Genomic DNA, 21,932 nt, shown 5'->3' with positions numbered 1-21,932 from the left:
TGAAGATTACAAAAGGATTTTGAGTCGCAATGTAGTATATAATGTCAGAAAGCTGGGTTTGCATCTTATGTCATGGGTCTTCTAGCAGGACAATGCACCCAAACACACTTCAAGAAGCACCCAGAAATACATGGAAACAAAGTGCTGCAGAGTTCTGAAGTGGACAGCAATAAGTCTGGATCTAAATCCAATTGAACACCTGTGGAGAGATCTTAAATTTGCTGTTGGGAGAAGACACCTCCAAATATTAGAGACCAGGAGCAGTTTGCAAAAGTAGAGTGGTCCAAAATTCCGTTGAGAGATGTAAGAAGCTTTGGAATGGTTATAGGAAGCGATTAATTGCAGATATTTATTCCAAAGGATGTGCAACCAAATATTAACATATTAGCAACAATTTAGTCGGTCACATTTTTGGAGTTTAGTGTGAAATACTTCATTTTCTGGAACAATTTCAAGAATATATATGTATATATATACATATATATATATATATATATATATACATATATATATATATATATATATATATATATATATATATATATATATATATATATATATCAAACAAATTTACAACCAACAATTTGGTAATCAAACGAGGAAAATTCTGTAGTCCATCAAAATGCAAGATAGTACCACCACCCCATGATTACAGTGAATGGATATAAGACTGACTCAAAATAGTTATAGTACCAATTCACACACACGAATCAGAGAAAAATTAGGTAAAAGATAAATCTTTATTGAAACAGAGTAAAAACAGGGCAGGGGTGTAGTTACACGACAGTGCACAAGGTGGCGTACATGAGCGGTGAGAAAAGTCCTAGTGTCCGGTAAATGAATGAACAGTCAGCTCAATATAGCCTAAAGGTCCAGTCACACTAAGCAACTTACCAGCGATCCCAACAACGATAGGGATCGCTGGTAAGTTGCTAGGAGGTTGCTGGTGAGCTGTCACACTGCGACGCTCCAGCGATCCTAGCAGCAACCTGACCTGGCAGGGATCGCTGGAGCGTGGCTACACGAGTTGCTGGTGAGCTCACCAGCAACCAGTGACCAGCCCCCAGTCTCCTAGTTACAGCACACATCAGGTTAATTAACCCGATGTGTGCTGCAGCTAAATGTGCACAGAGCAGGGAGCAGCGCACACTGAGCGCTGGCTCCTTGCTCTCCTAGTTACAGCACACATCGGGTTAATTGCCTGATGTGTGCTGCAGCTATCTGTGCACAGAGCAGGAGCCGGCAGCACAGGCAGTGAGAGCGGAGGAGGCTGGTATCAAAGGTAAATATCGGGTAACCAAGGACAGGGCTTCTTGGTTACCCGATGTTTACATTAGTTACCAGCCTCAGCAGAAGCTGGCTCCCTGCTCACTGCACATTAGTTGTTGCTGTCTCGCTGTCACACACAGCGATCTGTGCTTCACAGCAGGACAGCAACAACTAAAAAATGGCCCAGGACATTCAGCAACAACCAACGACCTCACAGCAGGGGCCAGGTTGTTGCTGGATGTCACACACAGCAACATCGCTAGCAACGTCACAAAAGTTGTTCGTTACCAGCGATGTTGCTAGCGATGTTGCTTAGTGTGACGGGGCCTTTAGGGAAACCCAATAACAGGGATAAATTAGATTATACACCCCGTGGTGGGTAGTAACACTCAAAGGACTTATATATAAAGAGAGGTACAAAACCGGAGAACACTTAAACTCACCGCTGAAATGACGCCAGGTCCCGCCTACGCACGTTTCGGCGCTAGCCTTCGTCAGGGGGGCGTGGCTTCATATCGGCAAAGTGAGAGTATAAATACGGCGCCCCAACCAATCGGAACAAGTCAAATGGCGCATGCGCATTGTGCACACCAATGCAGCGTGCAGACGAAAGGAGCGCGTCATCACCACGGAGGGCATAGGGATTCAATCCCAGCAAACGCCGCCCCACGTGATCAACTCATGTGACGCGTGTGACGTAATCAAATCCGCCCAAAATCTCGCAGTGTTATAGATACGCTCCCAGACTGAACACCACACGGGGACAGCGCATGCGCACTGGTCCGAAAGGATGGAAAGCCGATCCAAAGAAGGCAAACCTATTGAATGTTACAGAAAGTGAATGACATATACACTGGTACTTTATAACCACATAAATAATGACTATTGATAGGAGATGTCAAAAACGGCGAAAGGAAACATGCAAAGAGTCTATACAACATTAGTGCTAAGTCAATATATAAATAAGACTGTGTACATAAACTAGTGCGTGCCTAATATATATGGAAAAAATATATAATCTATAACCTTACAAAAATAGTGTACAGTATAAATATATTAAAATCCATTAACTGTCAGGTGAAAATATATAAATAGTAATAATTTCATATAAATATAAAAATGTAAAAATTGATCGATAAAGTAGTGGGAGGGGAGGGTGTGTGAGTTAGTGTTGTGGGGAAGGGGGAGTGTAGTGAGGGGATAGTGAAGGAAGGGTGGGGGGGGGGGTTGGGGGTGGGGGTGAAAGGAAGGATCAAGTGAAGTACATTAAACTGGGTAAATCCAACTATACAAAGGTGAATCAATTCAAAACATTTTCCTACAAGGTTATACAAATTTATACATATAGACACAATTAATAAAGAGAAATTCTTATCCACCAAACTGAATAAAACAGGGATGTATTAATACATCTTTCTTGGTGAAGAATCAATGGGAACCATTTCGCCGTGGAATAGACATCAGGAGACTTGTGATTGCAAAAGGACATATTGCATATATAGTGATCTATAACAAAACCAAAATGTTAAAACCAAGCATAGGATAATAAAACATACATTAAAAAATATAAAATGGATTTCAGCCGAATATGACTGAGAACAGAAGGACAAGATGCAATATATATACGCAAGGAATACAACTACACAAAAGCTAATATAAGCTGATATAGATACCAGAGATTCATAAAAAAGGTGCAAAACTCAAATTTTCGTTAAGGCCCTTCGGGTACACTGTGTCCAGAGTCCAAATCCAACGACTCTCACACTGTGACAGTTTCTTAGCTACACTGCCACCTCGTGAATTAGTGACAATATGATCAATGCCGCGAACTCGCAATAGTGTTGAGTCACACTGATGGTACCTTCTAAAATGTTTAGGAATAGTCTTCAGTGACTCAACATCATCTTCTTTCGCGGCTGCAATAATGTCCCTAACATGCTCTCTAATGCGAACTTTTAGGGCACGAGTGGTAAGGCCCACATAGATTTTTTCGCACGGGCAAGTGGCATAATACACTACCGCAACAGTTGTACACGTAATATGATGTGTAATAGTGTACGTTGTAGTGCCACTGGAATCTAGGAAATGTGTGGCGCGCTCAATGTTTGGGCACGCCACACATCGTCCACAAGGTGCACAGCCCCAAGCCGAACGAGCCACGGAATTGAACAAAGTTTTCTTTGATGGTTGGTAGTGACTGGATACCAGTGTATCTCTCAAAGTTTTACTACGTCTTGCTGTGGCGCTCACATACGGCGACAAATACTGTCTCAGTGTGGAGTCAGACAGGAGGATCGGCCAGTATTTCTCCATGCTCCTTTTCATTAAGTTCCACTGTGAGTGGAATGTCGTTATGAAGCGGACTTCTTCTTTTTCACATTTTACAGGCTTTTTGTATAGTATTGATTGCCTATCAGTGCCAATTGCTCTGGAATATGCCGCATTCACATTCCTCTTACTATAACCCCGTTCAAAAAATCTCCTCTTCATCACATCTGCTTGGTTAAGAAAATCAGAGTTAGTGGAGCATACTCGCCTTAAACGAAGAAATTGACCCATAGGGATGCTTCTAAACATCTGACTCGGATGGGATGAAGTAGCGTGAAGTAAGGAGTTTACCGCCGTCTTCTTCCTGTGGATATTAGTTTGGAGTCGGTTATCATCATCACGCTTGATCAACACATCAAGAAAGTCTATTTCTTTGCTATCATACTTGAAAGTCAAATGTAAGTTGTATTTGTTCCGATTTAATTCTTCGAAAAATATCTTCAGATCTGTCACATTGCCCTTCCAAATAAAGAAAATATCGTCAATGTACCGGGTCCAAAATATGACCCGGTCCATTGACAAACCACCCTCAGAGAGAAATAAATCCCTCTCCCACAGCCCCAGGAAAAGATTAGCATACGAGGGGGCACAAGCCGCCCCCATCGCTGTTCCCTGGAGCTGTAGGTAAAAACATTCTTTGAAGGTGAAAAAGTTGTGTGTCAACGTGAAATCCAAAAGATCCACAACAAAATTCGCAAAACCGACCTCCATGTTACTCATCCCCAGAAAAAAGGACGTAGCTTTAAGGCCATCTTGGTGACGAATAGAGGTATATAAAGCCTCGACATCGCACGTCACTAAAAGCATGTCTTCCTCAATGTATACCTCATCAAGCTTACACAGAAGATCTGAGGTATCCCTCAAATGTGATGGGAGGCTCTCAACCAGTGTTTTCAGGTGAAAGTCAATAAATCTACATGCGTTCTCTAAAAGGCCGCCTACACCTGAAACTATCGGCCTACCTGGAGGGTTCACTTGGTTCTTGTGGATCTTTGGCAGAAAGTACATGGTAGGTATCACCGGATCAGTAACATTCAATGCCTGCGAGAGTTCTTTACTAATTTGTCCAAGAGTAACTGCCTTCTCCAACATTCCTATCAAGTTGTTTCTGTAGGAATTTAAGGGATTGAAAGTTAATTTCTTATAGCATTGGGTATTCCTCAATTGCCTATACGCCTCAGTCTCATACATTTTCTGAGGCCAAAGAACAATATTCCCTCCCTTATCCGCTGGTTTAAAAAGGATATCAGGAATTTGTTTCAGACGTTTTAAACTTTGTCTCTCCTCCAATGTCAAGTTGTCCTTATAGATATTTTTGGGTATTTTATCAAACTCATCCGATACCAATTTAATGAAGAGATCCACAGCAGGACATGATGTTAGGGGAGGGAATTTTTGAGATTTTATTCTAATGGTCTCAGGTATCTTACCTGTCACACCCACTGCGTGTTCTTGTGCCAAATCTTCAAGGATCCTAAGTGCTTCCTGTTCGGTGTCCGAGGGAAACATTTTCTTTTCTTCTTCATTATGGAACCATTTTTTGAACACAAGCCTTCTACCAAATAGATGAAGATCCTTTACGGCTGTGAAAGTATCAAAACGCGCAGAGGGTGCAAAGGTAAGACCCTTAGAAAGAACTGAAATATCAATAGACGACAATTGTACAGTAGATAAATTGATTACCTTTAGAGTTTCATCAGTCTGGTCCCTTCTTCCATGTTTATTCTTATTGGTCTGTTTTACTTCAAACTTCCGCTTCAGGCTCCGAGTAGTAGTGCCCGTGTTTGGGGATATATCAGAGATGTTTTCGGAAGAGGAAGCAGATGTTGTAGAGGATGTTCGACTTCTCTGACCAGTTTTCTGCAAGTTCTTCCTCCTCCATCTATACGCTTGATTTGATTGAAAGTCATTAATATCTCTAGATAATTTTTTAGACTGATTTTCTTGTATGACTTTTTCCCACTCATCAAACTGTTTATCCATTTGGGAATTAAAAGCGTCCATATCACTACTCTCAGAAATATCCTTCAGTTTTTTAAAATCTTCGTCTATTTCTTTTTCGAGGTTTGTGATGGTCTTACCACCTAAATCTATAAGTAGATCAATAAATCTCAGGGAACTGGTAGTACAAATTTCTTCCCATTGTGTGATGAAATCCTCATCCTCCACATGAAAGGAAGGAAAGATTTGTATCCTTAGACCCCTAGGCACTAGTTGTTTCTGCTTGTAGTTTTTCAAAAACGCTCCATTCCACCATACTCTGGTGCGTTTGTGTAGTTTATTTTTAATCACCTTTTGTAATTGCATCTTATCCTTCTGGTCAATATTAAAACCAATAGCACTGTCTCTATTAAAAACCCCATCAATTTTTGAGGTCCAGGTAGCATCTCTGGACCTATAATCCATAATGATGGCTGTGAGATCTGTAAAACAGAAAGCAATATACCAAACAAATTTACAACCAACAATTTGGTAATCAAACGAGGAAAATTCTGTAGTCCATCAAAATGCAAGATAGTACCACCACCCCATGATTACAGTGAATGGATATAAGACTGACTCAAAATAGTTATAGTACCAATTCACACACACGAATCAGAGAAAAATTAGGTAAAAGATAAATCTTTATTGAAACAGAGTAAAAACAGGGCAGGGGTGTAGTTACACGACAGTGCACAAGGTGGCGTACATGAGCGGTGAGAAAAGTCCTAGTGTCCGGTAAATGAATGAACAGTCAGCTCAATATAGCCTAAGGGAAACCCAATAACAGGGATAAATTAGATTATACACCCCGTGGTGGGTAGTAACACTCAAAGGACTTATATATAAAGAGAGGTACAAAACCGGAGAACACTTAAACTCACCGCTGAAATGACGCCAGGTCCCGCCTACGCACGTTTCGGCGCTAGCCTTCGCCAGGGGGGCGTGGCTTCATATCGGCGAGTATGCTCCACTAACTCTGATTTTTTTAACCAAGCAGATGTGATGAAGAGGAGATTTTTTGAACGGGGTTATAGTAAGAGGAATGTGAATGCGGCATATTCCAGAGCAATTGGCACTGATAGGCAATCAATACTATACAAAAAGCCTGTAAAATGTGAAAAAGAAGAAGTCCGCTTCATAACGACATTCCACTCACAGTGGAACTTAATGAAAAGGAGCATGGAGAAATACTGGCCGATCCTCCTGTCTGACTCCACACTGAGACAGTATTTGTCGCCGTATGTGAGCGCCACAGCAAGACGTAGTAAAACTTTGAGAGATACACTGGTATCCAGTTACTACCAACCATCAAAGAAAACTTTGTTCAATTCCGTGGCTCGTTCGGCTTGGGGCTGTGCACCTTGTGGACGATGTGTGGCGTGCCCAAACATTGAGCGCGCCACACATTTCCTAGATTCCAGTGGCACTACAACGTACACTATTACACATCATATTACGTGTACAACTGTTGCGGTAGTGTATTATGCCACTTGCCCGTGCGAAAAAATCTATGTGGGCCTTACCACTCGTGCCCTAAAAGTTCGCATTAGAGAGCATGTTAGGGACATTATTGCAGCCGCGAAAGAAGATGATGTTGAGTCACTGAAGACTATTCCTAAACATTTTAGAAGGTACCATCAGTGTGACTCAACACTATTGCGAGTTCGCGGCATTGATCATATTGTCACTAATTCACGAGGTGGCAGTGTAGCTAAGAAACTGTCACAGTGTGAGAGTCGTTGGATTTGGACTCTGGACACAGTGTACCCGAAGGGCCTTAACGAAAATTTGAGTTTTGCACCTTTTTTATGAATCTCTGGTATCTATATCAGCTTATATTAGCTTTTGTGTAGTTGTATTCCTTGCGTATATATATTGCATCTTGTCCTTCTGTTCTCAGTTATATTCGGCTGAAATCCATTTTATATTTTTTAATGTATGTTTTATTATCCTATGCTTGGTTTTAACATTTTGGTTTTGTTATAGATCACTATATATGTAATATGTCCTTTTGCAATCACAAGTCTCCTGATGTCTATTCCACGGCGAAATGGTTCCCATTGATTCTTCACCAAGAAAGATGTATTAATACATCCCTGTTTTATTCAGTTTGGTGGATAAGAATTTCTCTTTATTAATTGTGTCTATATGTATAAATTTGTATAACCTTGTAGGAAAATGTTTTGAATTGATTCACCTTTGTATAGTTGGATTTACCCAGTTTAATGTACTTCACTTGATCCTTCCTTTCACCCCCACCCCCAACCCCCCCCCCCCCACCCTTCCTTCACTATCCCCTCACTACACTCCCCCTTCCCCACAACACTAACTCACACACCCTCCCCTCCCACTACTTTATCGATCAATTTTTACATTTTTATATTTATATGAAATTATTACTATTTATATATTTTCACCTGACAGTTAATGGATTTTAATATATTTATACTGTACACTATTTTTGTAAGGTTATAGATTATATATTTTTTCCATATATATTAGGCACGCACTAGTTTATGTACACAGTCTTATTTATATATTGACTTAGCACTAATGTTGTATAGACTCTTTGCATGTTTCCTTTCGCCGTTTTTGACATCTCCTATCAATAGTCATTATTTATGTGGTTATAAAGTACCAGTGTATATGTCATTCACTTTCTGTAACATTCAATAGGTTTGCCTTCTTTGGATCGGCTTTCCATCCTTTCGGACCAGTGCGCATGCGCTGTCCCCGTGTGGTGTTCAGTCTGGGAGCGTATCTATAACACTGCGAGATTTTGGGCGGATTTGATTACGTCACACGCGTCACGTGAGTTGATCACGTGGGGCGGCGTTTGCTGGGATTGAATCCCTATGCCCTCCGTGGTGATGACGCGCTCCTTTCGTCTGCACGCTGCATTGGTGTGCACAATGCGCATGCGCCATTTGACTTGTTCCGATTGGTTGGGGCGCCGTATTTATACTCTCAGTTTGCCGATATGAAGCCACGCCCCCTGACGAAGGCTAGCGCCGAAACGTGCGTAGGCGGGATCTGGCGTCATTTCAGCGGTGAGTTTAAGTGTTCTCCGGTTTTGTACCTCTCTTTATATATAAGTCCTTTGAGTGTTACTACCCACCACGGGGTGTATAATCTAATTTATCCCTGTTATTGGGTTTCCCTTAGGCTATATTGAGCTGACTGTTCATTCATTTACCGGACACTAGGACTTTTCTCACCGCTCATGTACGCCACCTTGTGCACTGTCGTGTAACTACACCCCTGCCCTGTTTTTACTCTGTTTCAATAAAGATTTATCTTTTACCTAATTTTTCTCTGATTCGTGTGTGTGAATTGGTACTATATATATATATATATATATATATATATATACAGTGCTGGCCAAAAGTATTGGCACCCCTGCAATTCTGTCAGAGAATACTCCGTTTCTTCCTGAAAATGATTGCAATCACACATTCTTTGGTATTATTATCTTCATTTAGTTTGCTTGCAATGAAAAAACACAAAAGAGAATGAAACAAAAATCAAGTCATTGATCATTTCACACAAAACTCCAAAAATGAGCCAGACAAAAGTATTGGCACCCTTAGCCTAATACTTGGTTGCACAACCTTTAGCCATAATAACTGCGCACAACCGCTTCCGGTAACCATCAATGAGTTTCTTACAATGCTCTGCTGGAATTTTAGACCATTCTTCTTTGGCAAACTGCTCCAGGTCCCTGAGATTTGAAGGGTGCCTTCTCCAAACTGCCATTTTGAGATCTCTCCACAGGTGTTCTATGGGATTCAGGTCTGGACTCATTGCTGGCCACTTTAGTAGTCTCCAGTGCTTTCTCTCAAACAATTTTCTAGTGCTTTTTGAAGTGTGTTTTGGGTCCTTGTCCTGATGACTTCTGAGGGAGACCCAGCTTTCTCACACGGGCCCTACATTATGCTGCAAAATTTGTTGGTAGTCTTGAGACTTCATAATGCCATGCACACGGTCAAGCAGTCCAGTGCCAGAGGCAGCAAAGCAACCCCAAAACATCAGGGAACCTCCGCCATGTTTGACTGTAGGGACCGTGTCCTTTTCTTTGAATGCCTCTTTTTGTTTTTCCTGTAAACTCTATGTTGATGGCTTTTCCCAAAAAGCTCTACTTTTGTCTCATCTGACCAGAGAACATTCTTCCAAAACGTTTTAGGCTTTCTCAGGTAAGTTTTGCCAAACTCCAGCCTGGCTTTTTTATGTCTCGGGGTAAGAAGTGGGGTCTTCCTGGGTATCCTACCATACAGTCCCTTTTCATTCAGACACCGATGGATAGTACGGGGTGACACTGTTGTACCCTCGGACTGCAGGGCAGCTTGAACTTGTTTGGATGTTAGTCGAGGTTCTTTAGCCACCATCCGCACAATCTTGCATTGAAATCTCTTGTCAATTTTTCTTTTCCTTCCACATCTAGGGAGGTTAGCCACAGTGCCATGGGCTTTAAACTTCTTGATGACACTGCGCACTGTAGACACAGGACCTTTCAGGTCTTTGGAGATGGACTTGTAGCCTTGAGATTGCTCATGCTTCCTCACAATTTGGATTCTCAAGTCCTCAGACAGTTCTTTGGTCGTCTTTCTTTTCTCCATACTCAATGTGGTACACACAAGGACACAGGGCAGAGGTTGAGTCAACTTTAATCCATGTCAACTGGCTGCAAGTGTGATTTAGCTATTGCCAACACCTGTTAGGTGCCACAGGTAAGTTACAGATGCTGTTAATTACACAAATTAGAGAAGCATCACATGATTTTTCAAAAGTGCTAATACTTTTGTCCACCCCGTTTTTTATGTTTGATGTGGAATTATATCCAATTTGGCTTTTTGACAATGTTTTTAATTTTTTTCATTGAAGACAAATTAAATGAAGATAATAATACCAATGAAGTTGTGATTGCAATCATTTTCAGGAAGAAACTGAGTATCCTCTGACAGAATTGCAGGGGTGCCAATACTTTTGGCCAGCACTGTATATATATATATATATATATATGTATATATATATATATGTGTGTTTGTATGTATCACTGTCTCTCTGTGTATATAAAATGTATTCCATATGCAATTTATTAATGGTCTGTGTATTTTTATCCCTTAGTCAGCTGCTTTGTAAAGACAGAGGAGTAGTAAATGCAGGAGACTCTGTAAACTTCACCCGACTGGCAGATACCCTCCAGACTTTGGCAGATGAAGGTGCGGAGAGCTTTTATAGTGGGTCCATAGGAAAGAAAATGGTAGAAGATCTCCAACATCAAGGTGAGCTGAAGCTGACAACTTAGTTTTCTATAATTATCTGTTGTGTTTGTGTAAACTAATTACAAAATGTTCTTTACTTGATTTTGGCATTAGGGAGCAGTCTTACCCTGGAAGACTTCAAAAATTACAAGGTGCAATTTGTAAAACCATTAAATGTGTCTCTGAGAGGCTACAAGCTGTATGCACCTCCCCCACCAGCAGGAGGCGGTATGCTCAGTTTCATCCTAAATGTCCTTGAAGGTAAGATCACAAAATTACAAGATTTATAAGATAGCACAATAGTGCTTTAAAGAAGAAACCTAAATGTTATTTGTATTTCCTTTTAAAAAAAAAGTGTATATGTTAAAGGATATATTTGTATGTCCAGATTAGTTAAAATGATTTAGCAGTGGGACATCAATCTAAAGGTGCCCATACACATTGGCTTACATTGGTCTTACCTGCAGATTTTTTAAAGAATCATCTAATGTTCTGAGAAGTAGATTTTTATTTGGCCTTTTGCATAGAAAACTGCAATACACAGTGTTCAGAATTTCAATACCATCAGATATACAGAAATTTAATAATCCCCGAAGGTATCAACATAGGCCCTCATATTCAAATGGGAAAAAGAAAAAGAAAAAAAAAAAAAGCTACATGACTTTCCAGAAACCCATAATTACAAAATGTTTATAAATCCATCTTTTTAAAGGCAATTTGTCAACAGATTTTTGCTACCTAATCTAAGAGCACCATAATGTAGAGACAGAAGCCTTGATTCCAGTGAACACTTGATTGTCTACTTAGTATAGTTTTTATAAAATCATTGTTTTATCAACAGGAGATTATCAGTAGAAGACTAGCAATCCCGAGTAGTAGTGGGTGGGTAATCTAACCACAACCTTACCTCTGATTGGCAGCTTTCTGCATATGGACAGTGTATGCAGAAAACCTTCCAATCAGTGGCGGGAGTCGGTTTATACTGAGCTCAGCATTCAGAGAACTGATAGATTTGCTGCAGATAAAAGTTTTTAATCAAAATTGCAGCACCCAGTAAACTAAGTGATACATTGCTGGAATCAGGCTTTCAGCCCCTACATCATGATACTTTCAGATGGGTAGTGACAGAGACACCCAAACAAGTCATAGTTATAAATGTGTAAAACATTTTATTATATAATACTGTAGGGTATGTCAAAAACATATAAACATATATATAGAAAAAGGACCAAGGAGAAGAGGTGCTGAAGGGGAGAAACCCCACGTGTCCCGGAAAAAAGGTCAGGGAGAACAAGTCTCCAAAAGATCTGTGAGAACTTCCCAGGGCTGAATACCCGCCAGGTAGAAGATAGCCCAAAAGTACAGAAGTTGCCAATGAACCAAGACAGATAGTTCAAGATGTAGCATACAAGGGGCAGTTAACCTACCAGGGAAACAGATCACCAGAGGACCGGGGTAACACGTGGGGACCGACGTCCCAACACGTGTTTCGCTTGATGTGCTTCGTCGGGGTGACGAAGCACATCAAGCGAAACACGTGTTGGGACGTCGGGTGCGTTTTTGGCCTCAAAACTGCATGACTTTGCTTCCCCAGCAAAGTCTATGAGTTTTCATTTTTGCTGTCCGCACACAACTGTTTTTTTAAGCTGCGTTTTTGAGCTTGAAAAAAAAAATGGACATGTCAATTCTTTCCTGCGTTTTTCTGCGTTTTCCTCCCATGCAATGCATTGGAAAAACGCAGCAAAACGCAGAGATCAAAAACACAGCAAAACGCAGCCAAAAACTCACCAAATTGGATGCGTTTTTTCGACGCAGGTGCGTTGTGCGTTTTTAGCGGCCAAAACGCACAAAAACGCAGCGTCAAAAAAACGCAGCGTGCGCACATAGCCTTAGGAGTTTGTGACGCCACCCACAGTGCGTGGTAAAGTGTAGTACAACCGCTGCTGTTGGTGAGAGGGGGAGCCCGGGTGGCGATGTTGTAGCAGCAGGATGTGTTAACCCCTCCGTGGGTAGGGGGTTTGTGCCCCGGGGCCTGTTGGTGTAGTTGGTGTTTGGGGTTGCCGTTGGGAATAGGAAGAGGGGCTTTTCAGTGTACTCACTCAGTCCACGAATAACAACACCAACAGCTTGTAAACCAGAGTTCTGAGCACCACTGCAGCTTGTAGGGAGCAAGCTTGAGTCCGTGCCCTTGGTGTTGCTGTTAGTCTGTGGCCCTTTCCTTGACACCTGTTTCTCTAGTTGGACCTTTAAGCATAAAGCTCTTTGGGTCCCGCTCACCCGTATAGCTAACGGAGTGAGCTTGCTCTCAGGTTTCACGCGTAGGATTTCTTTGGACTGTATTGGGAAAGTCCTATCCCACTAGTGCGCTAGTTCCCCAATTTTGGAGTGGCTCTCCAACAAAATAACATAGGCTCTCTTGTGATTTCAAAACAACATAAACATGGTATGGTGTCCGTTCCTGGTCAGGACGAGCTAATCCCCCTCTCTCAGGGATAACTTCCTAAAGGCATAGCAGTCTCCACACACAGACCAGGTGTCACACAGATAGCCAGACCCACCCATCTCTCCAGCTATCTGTAAACCTGGCTCTTTGAATGCCTTAACAAACGTCTGGCACTACAGGTAGCAGCATAGACATTCCAGGTTTACATCACAGAGGAAAACCACCTCTAGAATACATACCCTCCACCATGTTACAGCCGCAATGCAATAGGATTACTTTGTTCTAGGTGCATTACTCTACATTTATCAACATTAAATCTCATTTACCAAGCGTTTACCCATTCAGACATCTTATGCAGGCTGATTTGTAATAATGTACCATCAAGGTCAGTTTTTAATATCCTACATAGTTTGGTGTCATCAGCAAAGACTAACACTTTACTCTCAATCCCATCCACAAAGGCATTAAAGGTGATTTGTCACCAGGTTTTTATAACCCCATCTGAGAGCAGCATAATATAGAGAAAGAGACCTTGATTCTGGTGATGTATCACTTACTGAGCTGTTTTTTTGTCATTTTGATAAAATCAGTGTTTTTTTCTGCTGCAGATCTAGCAGTTATACAGAGCTCATGAATATGCTGGACTACCTGCAGCATGCAAAGTAGTCCTATAATGATAATATACTACTGATTAAACAGTGATTTTATCAAAACTATACTAAGCAGCCCAATAAGTGAAACACCACTGGAATCAAAATCTCTGCCATAACATTATGCTACTTTCAGATTAGGTGTTAAAACCTGGTGACAGATTCCCTAATAAAGAGACTAAAAAGAATCAGTCCTTGCACAGAACCCTGTGGTATCCCACTTCAAATTGTAGCCCATTTAGAGAATGTACCTGTCAGGATTCCACCAGGGGGTGCAAAAGCCAAGTGGACACAACTCTCCCTAAAGCAGAAATAAAGCTCACAGGGATGCACATGCAGAAATCAAGTAAGTCAGTAAGCAGAGTCAGCGCCAGGAGGTCATGTCAGAACAGAGGAAATGAGGAAGCTGTAAACTGGGTGGAGGCACAAGAGTCAGGAGCCGAAAGAGCATGTAGATACCAAAGCAGGAAGCAGTCACAAGGTCAGGTAATGTCACCGAAGTCAGAAGCAGGGAGATCAGTCAGAGCAATGGAGTGGGCAGGTATCGGGACGGTGGACAGGATCGGGGTCAGAAAGACAGGGAAGACAAACAAAACACAGGAGACAGAGGCCAGGGAAAAGTCAGCTGAGTAGCAGGACAGATCAGGGAACTCACAAAACCAGAAGCACACACAGAAATACAGGAGCTATCATTGGCGACGCTCTTGGGCAAACCACGCTAAGATAAAGCAGCGTGAGTCCCGGAGTGAGGCACTACACAGCAAGCCCTTAACCCTGCAGGGACCAGCAGTAGTCATGACAGTACCATTTACTATGACTCCTTATTTCCTATCGCTTAGCCAATTTCTTACCCATCTGTATATAATTCTCCTTTTTTCCTGCTTCTGCAGCTTCATTGCAAGGTTGTTATCTGGTACAGTACTTAGTTCCTCATAGAAACCCAATATGTTGGTTAGACACATCTTATATTTTATGAACCCATGCTGGTTGTCCGTTATTAAATTATTCTCTGCAATATATTTTTGCATGTCTTCTCTTAAAATGTCCTCAAAAACTTTGCACAGTACTGATGCCTGACTTACAACACGGTTGTTGCCTGGATCCACCTTCTTATCTTTCATAAATATTAGTACCATGTCAGCTACCCTCTAATCCTATGGCACCAATCTGTTAGAAGAGAGTCTAAAAAGATGTGAAACAGTGGTCTGTCTATTATTGATCTCAATTCTCTCAATATCCTTGTTTGAATGTCATCTGGCCCAGGGGATTTGTCAATGTTTAATTTGCTGAAATGCAGCCGTACTACTTCTTGTCTTAAATTAGTTATATCAAGTGGTGAACTTTGAATTTTGCTGTGTTGAATGATCCCTGGAACAGTCAGTTCCTTGGTCAGCACAGATGAAAAGTGCTTGTTCAATATCTCAGCCTTTTCTTTGTCCTTTATAGTTTTCCTGCTATCTTTTAAGGGGCAGATACTATCCATTGTTTTCTTTTTGGCATTGATGTATTTCTAAAAAAAATTTGGGATCTATTTTAATTTCCTTGGCGATTTTATGTTTCAATAAGCTAATTTTGCTAGCTTGATTTATTTTTTACATTTCCTATTGAGATTTTTATACTCCTGAAATGCTACTTATGTAGTTTCACGCTTCAAGGTTTTCAATGCCCTTTGTTTGTCTTTTTATACTTTTTACTGTCTTATTTATCCATAGTGGTTTCTTTTTATTCCTGGATACTTTATAAGTTTTCAACATGATTCTAGTAATATATCCTTAAACACGCCTCATTTATATTTGGTACCCACAGTTAACATAACATGGTCCCTGTCTACATGATTAAGCGCTTCTCTTAATTTGTTGAAATCAGTTTTCGTGAAGTTCCAAGTTTTGACATTTCCCCTTTGAAATGTTCCTATGAATATTACTTTGAAGCTTACCATAGTATCATCGCTGGTGGCCAAGTGCTCTCAGACCTGTAGATTTGAAATGTTTCTGATCTATTTGACGGGACCAGGTACAGCAAATGATCTCCCTTGGTTGGTTCATCTACTAACTGAGAGAGGTGATTGTCTTGATTTGTCTCTAAATCCTCATTGACCCATACTGTGTCCCTCTCTTTTGTGTACTCTAGCTATCCCTTTTTGCACAACTACTCTCCCTCCCCCAGATCCTAGTTTAAAAGCTCTTTCATCCCTCTGAACATTTTTTACCCCAGCACAACTGCACCCTCCCCATTTAGGTGCAGCCCGTCCCTACCATAGAGTCTGTATCCGAGACTCCAAGTTCGCCGAAAATCGAAACCCTTCCTTCCTGCACCAATTTCTAAGCCACTTTTTTTATCCCAAATTTCTCTCTTTCTAATGACACTCATGGCATCAGTGGTATTTCTGAAAACACCATCTTGGAGGTCCTGGACTTCAACTTCTTTCCTAGTTCCTTGTAATTGTTTTTAAGGACCTTCCCCCTCCTGCTAACTTTGTCATTGGTACCAATGTGCACTATAACAGTGTGTTTTCCCTAGCCCCACCCAGCAATCTGTCTATCCGATGCACAATATGCTGAACCCGAGCACCCGGCAGGCAACACACTGTTCTGCTTTCACAGTCTTGGCAGCAGATGACATTGTCTGCCTAATTATAGCGTCCCTTACCACCAACAGCTCTGTGGCCTTTGCTGCACTCGTATTTTCCTCCTTCCTACAGTAGTCATTTTCCTGGTTGCTAGGAGCAATGATTTGCTGTAATGATACGAGTCATGGGCTTGCATCCCTAATATTAGCCAAACAGGCATATTTACTAGATTCTGCCAGATCAGGACTCCCTGACACTTTTCCCTTTATACCTTCTTCTAACGGTTACCCAGCTACCTACCTCTAGGTCCTGACCTTCCCCACCTCCAACCTCCTCCATATCGCTAGCCCCAGCCAGAGCATGCTAAGTGAGAACTAAACCCCTCTCAAGGTTTGCAATGTTCCTGAGTGTTGCAAGCTGCATATTTAGGTCTGTTACCTGGGCTTCCTAACATGTAGCATGCTGACAATGAGTGCAAATATAGTCACCCTTGAATGGCTGTTCAAGGTATGAATACATCTTAGCAGTAGCATGCACAAAAAATGCTTTAAATCTGGAAAGCAAAGTCATGAATAGCAAATGTGAGAGATGAAAGCCTAAGAATTAATTTTTTAAGTTTCACCCAATGTTTTAAAATCCAATGAAGAAACCAGTAAATAGCCTTGCTGCCCTAAATTACTGTAGAAGTCCAGGAACTAGTGATGGGCTAACCCCCCGATGCTCAGGATTGGGAGATTACCCTGAGCTTTTTGTAAAGTACGAGTTCGGGGCCAAAGATAACGTGAACTTGCGTCCGAACCCCGAGCTTGGACGTTAAAGTTATGGGATGGGTAAAATAAAGAATATAGTTAATAATAAACATTGTCATTATACTTAACAGTCCCGTGGAGCATCCCGAAGACCCGCTATCTCCCAGCCGCTTCTGCTTCCGGGTCCGATCATGAAATTCCGGTGGTATTCACTGCACTGCTCGTCATTTGGCAGTCTTCGGCTTTTTTCGGCCATGTTCATGGTGACGTCAGGGTTATCCCGAGTCCACAGCTTAGCCATAGACTCGATTGCACTTTGACTATCATTGTCAGTGCCAGTCTGCTTCTCGCTCTGGTGAGACGCTTGTCTGTACTGAGCGATGAAGCAGAGCTGACATTGATCTCCCTGTGGACTACATCGGACTAAGGATTATTTTATAATAAAGATGGAGTCTCTAAATGCTTTTTTTTTTTTTATTTCTAATAAAAAAATGTTTGCTATGTGTTGTCTACTGTTTACTAGAAATTCATGGTGGCCATGTATAATTTAGTGTAACACTTTGAATTTCGGGCTTAGTATCAGCTGAAAATACAAAGCTGGTATTAACTCCTTTATTACCCAGCATGCCACCGCCATTAGGGCTTCTGGACGAGCCGAGTAAAGCGCCTGGACATGGCGCTTAAAAAAAAAGCACTATTTCCAGGGGCGGCTGCAGGCTATGGTTTTTAGCGTGGGGAGCCCAGAACACCTGGTCCTTACCACGCTGAGAATCACAGCCCCCAGCTGCCTGTTTTACCTGACTGGAGATCAAAATACGGCAGGACCCCACACATTTTTTTTAATTATTTTTTTAAATAATTAAAAAAAAATAAATAATGGGATTCTCTGTATTTTGATTGCCAGCCAAGGAAATGACGTTGTACCTGGAAGGAGACCATACATTCTGGCATCATCCTTTGTTCAAGCCCAGAGTGTATTATCTGCCTCCGGGTTAGTGGGTGTGACCAGCTGAGCAAGACTACATGGCTGTCCCCTCCTCTATAAGCTTTATGGCTGTGTGCAGTTCCTGCCACCTACGAATGTATGAGCTGGTTTCAGGTTACTCAAACAGGCAATCACAGACGCCCATTTTCTGTGCCGTTGTCTGTGATTGCCTGACATCACAGTACTGTAAGAATAAATAAATCATAAAAATAAATGACATAGCGCTCCAGAGTATTTTTTATTCTTAGCGCAGGCAAAGCGGACGGCTACGGGCTGCCACCACCTGCTGCCTGGCTTTACCTTGGCTGGCAGTCAAAATTCAGAGAAGCTGTTATATTTTTTAACCCCTTCAGCCCCCAGCCTGTTTTCACCTTAAAGACCCGGCCATTTTTTGCAATTTTGACCAGTGTCACTTTGACAGGTTATAACTCTGGAACACTTCGATGGATCCTGGCGATTCTGACATTGTTTTTTCGTGACATATTGTACTTCATGTCAGTGGTAAATTTAGGCCAATATGTTTTGCGTTTATTTGTGAAAATTTCGGAAATTTGGCGAAAATGTTGAAAATTTCGCAATTTTCAAAATTTGAAATTTTATGCCCATAAATCTGAGAGATATGTCACACAAAATAGTTACTAAATAACATTTCCCACTTGTCTGCTTTACACCAGCGCAATTTTTTTAAAAAAAATTCCGTTAGGAAGTTAGAAGGGTTCAAAGTTCATCAGCAATTTCTCATTTTTCCAACAAAATTTAAAAAAAAAGTTTTTTTAGGTACCACATCACATTTGGAGTGATTTGAGAAACCTAGGCGACAGAAAATACCAAAAAGTGACCCCATTTTAAAATCTGCACCCCTCACTCTGCTCAAAACCACATCCAAGAAGTTTATTAACCCTTTAGGAGCTTCACAGAAACCAAAGCAATGTAGAAGAAAAAAATGAAAATTTTACTTTTTTAACACAAAAATGTTACTTTAGCCATAAAAATTAGTATTTTCACAAGGGTATCAGGAAAAATGCATCATAAAATGTATTGTGCATTTTCTCCTGAGTACGCAGATACCTGATATGTGGTGGAAATCAAATGTTTGGGCACACGGCAGGACTCGGAAGGCAAGGAGCGCCGTTTCACAGCAAAATTGGTTGGAATTATTAGCGGACGCCATGTTGCGTTTGGAGACCCCCCTGAAGTGCCTAAACAATGGAGCTCCCCCACAATTGACCCCATTTTGGAAACTAGACCCCTCATGGAATTTATCTAGCTGTTTAGTGAGCACTTTGAACCCCTGGGGGCATCACAAACGTTTGGAATGTTCAGCCAGGAAAATATTTTATTCTTTTTTTTACCACAAAATTGTTTTTTTCAAACAGGTAGCTTTTTTTCACAAGGGTATCAGGAAAAAATGCACCATAAAATGTATTGTGCAATTTCTCCTGAATACACAGGTACCTCATATGTGGTGGAAATCAATTGTTTGGGCGTACGGCGGGGCTCAGAAGAGAAGGAGCGCCATTTCACAGTAAAATTGATTATAATTATTAGCAGACGCCATGTTGCATTTGGAGACCCCCTGAGGTGCCTAAACAATGGAGCTCCCCCACATGTGATCCCATTTTGGAAACTAGACCCCCCCCATACAAAAAAATTAGTTTGGCGAAATAAAAAATACAGACATCAGTAAAAAAAAAAAAATGAATAAAAAAAAAATATGAGCGCCTGCCACTAAGACCAGTGCCAAACGTGAGAGCAATGCACGAGTCTCGCATCGCATCATGCACTCCAGTCTGGAAGCGAGCAACTGCGCTGGATAATGCGATGCGAGAGGGCGGGACGGCAGATGAGAGAGGGCGCAGCGGATGGAAGATGGAAAAGGACGCAGCGGATGGAGTAGCGGCAGAGGATGGGAAAGGGCGCAGCGGATGGATGATGGGAAATGGTGCAGCGGATGGAGGAGCGGCGGAGGATAGGGGGGAGGGAGGTGGGGATACCTACCTTACAGGATGGATCTAGGCAGCAGGATCACAGCAGACAGAAGAGGCAGCAGATGAAGGAGGCAACAGATTGAGGAGTGTGAGAGGGGGCAGTAGATGAAGAGGATGGGAGAGAGCAGGCAGCAGATTGGGGAGGGGGGCAGAGTCTGATGAGAGAGAGAGATGGCACATGGAGGAGGGGGGGCCCCGGGGGGAGGGGGGCCCCCAGAACATGGAGGGGGGAGGGTGGCTTGCAGCACATGTGGGGGGGAGGGTGGCTTGCAGCACATGGAGGGGGAGGAGGTGTAGTGGCGATGGAGAAGGGGCAGCCGATCGGGAACAGTGGGGGCCGATTCGGGGGCAGCAGCAGCTGAAAAAGGTGGGTGCGACGGCGGCGGGGACAGTGGCGAGCGTGGCGGCGGGGACAGTGGTGAACGTGGCGGCGGGGACAGTGGCGGGCGGGGCGATCGGGGACAGCGGTGGATCGGGAGCAGCGGCGGGGCGATCGGAGACAGCGGCGGGGCTGTCGGTGGCGATCGGAGCCGTGGCGGGGCTGGGGGTGGTGGGCGGGGCGATCGGAGACAGCGGCGGGGCTGGGACTGGCGGTCGGGGCGATCGGAGACAGCGGCAGGGCTGGCAGTGGCAGGCGGGGCGATCGGGGACAGGGGGTGGGCGGCGGGGGCAGCAACTTACCGATGGGCACCAGCAGAGACCGCTCTCCTCGGCTTTCAGGGACGGACACAGGTCACCGGCACCAGATCCACGGTGATTGGAGAGATTGGTCACAAGACCGGTCTCTCCAATCAGAGCTGGGGGCGGGTGAAGCACCAATCACACAGCTCCAGCCAATGGCCAGTGCTACAGCAGCACTGATCAGGGCTGGATTTCAATGTTCCAGCCATTTTCAATGGCTGGAACATTACAGTGACTGTAATTGGCTGAGCGGCGTTCGTCAGCCAATCACAGCCTCTGTAGGTTCGGGGAGGAGGCACCACCCCTCCTGAGGTCAGGCAGAGGTCCCCTCCTTCCCGAATCTACTGTTTAATTAAACAAATTGCACTCCCCGGGGCTCCGGGACCACGATTTTGCCATGACGTACTGGGTACGTCATGGGTCGTTTAGCACCATGTCACCATGACGTACCCAGTACGTCAAGGGTCGTTAAGGGGTTAAATTATTTCAATAAATATTAAAAAAAAAATTGTGTGGGCGCCTACCATATTTTTATGGCTAGCAAGCTAAAACTAGGCTGTCTGGGCCTCCCCCGCTGTGAATTGCAGCGGGGGAGGCAGGGGTTAGGGTCATCTTTGTATTATTAGCTGATACTAAGCCTGAAATCTATGGCGTCATGACAAATTAGACATTGCCACGATGAATTTCTAGTAAACAGTAAAAAAAAAATGACACATACATTTTTTTTTTATTAGAAATAAAACAAAAAAAAAACATTTAGAGACTCCATCTTTTTTATAAAAAAGTCCAACATAGTCCACAGTGAGAGCAATGTGAGCTCTCCTTCATTGCTCAGTACAGACAAGCGTCTATACAGAGCGAGAAGCAGGCTGACAGTGATAGTCAAAGTTCAATTGAGTTTATGGTTAAGCCATGGATTCAGGTGAGCCCTGATGGCACCGTGAACACAGCCGAAAAAAAAGAAAACTGCCGAGTGATGAGCAGTGCAGTGAATACCGCCGGAATTTAATGATCGGACCTGGAAGC

At 42.7% G+C, this 21,932-nt stretch overlaps 1 protein-coding gene across 4 annotated transcripts in view; it reads left to right on the top strand.

The window, feature by feature from the left end:
* Positions 1-21,932, top strand: part of GGT5 (gamma-glutamyltransferase 5) — a 216,374-nt gene that overhangs the window by 136,473 nt on the left and 57,969 nt on the right. For all 4 annotated transcript variants that reach the window (XM_075320900.1, XM_075320883.1, XM_075320889.1 and 1 more), the window contains 2 exons: positions 10,705-10,862; positions 10,956-11,102. In XM_075320900.1, coding sequence (XP_075177015.1) covers positions 10,705-10,862; positions 10,956-11,102 — 305 coding nt within the window. The remainder of the gene's footprint in view (positions 1-10,704; positions 10,863-10,955; positions 11,103-21,932) is intronic.

This window comes from Anomaloglossus baeobatrachus, chromosome 1, assembly GCF_048569485.1.
Source record: "Anomaloglossus baeobatrachus isolate aAnoBae1 chromosome 1, aAnoBae1.hap1, whole genome shotgun sequence".
NCBI lineage: Eukaryota > Metazoa > Chordata > Amphibia > Anura > Aromobatidae > Anomaloglossus > Anomaloglossus baeobatrachus.
This window is presented reverse-complemented; position numbering and strand designations above follow the sequence as displayed.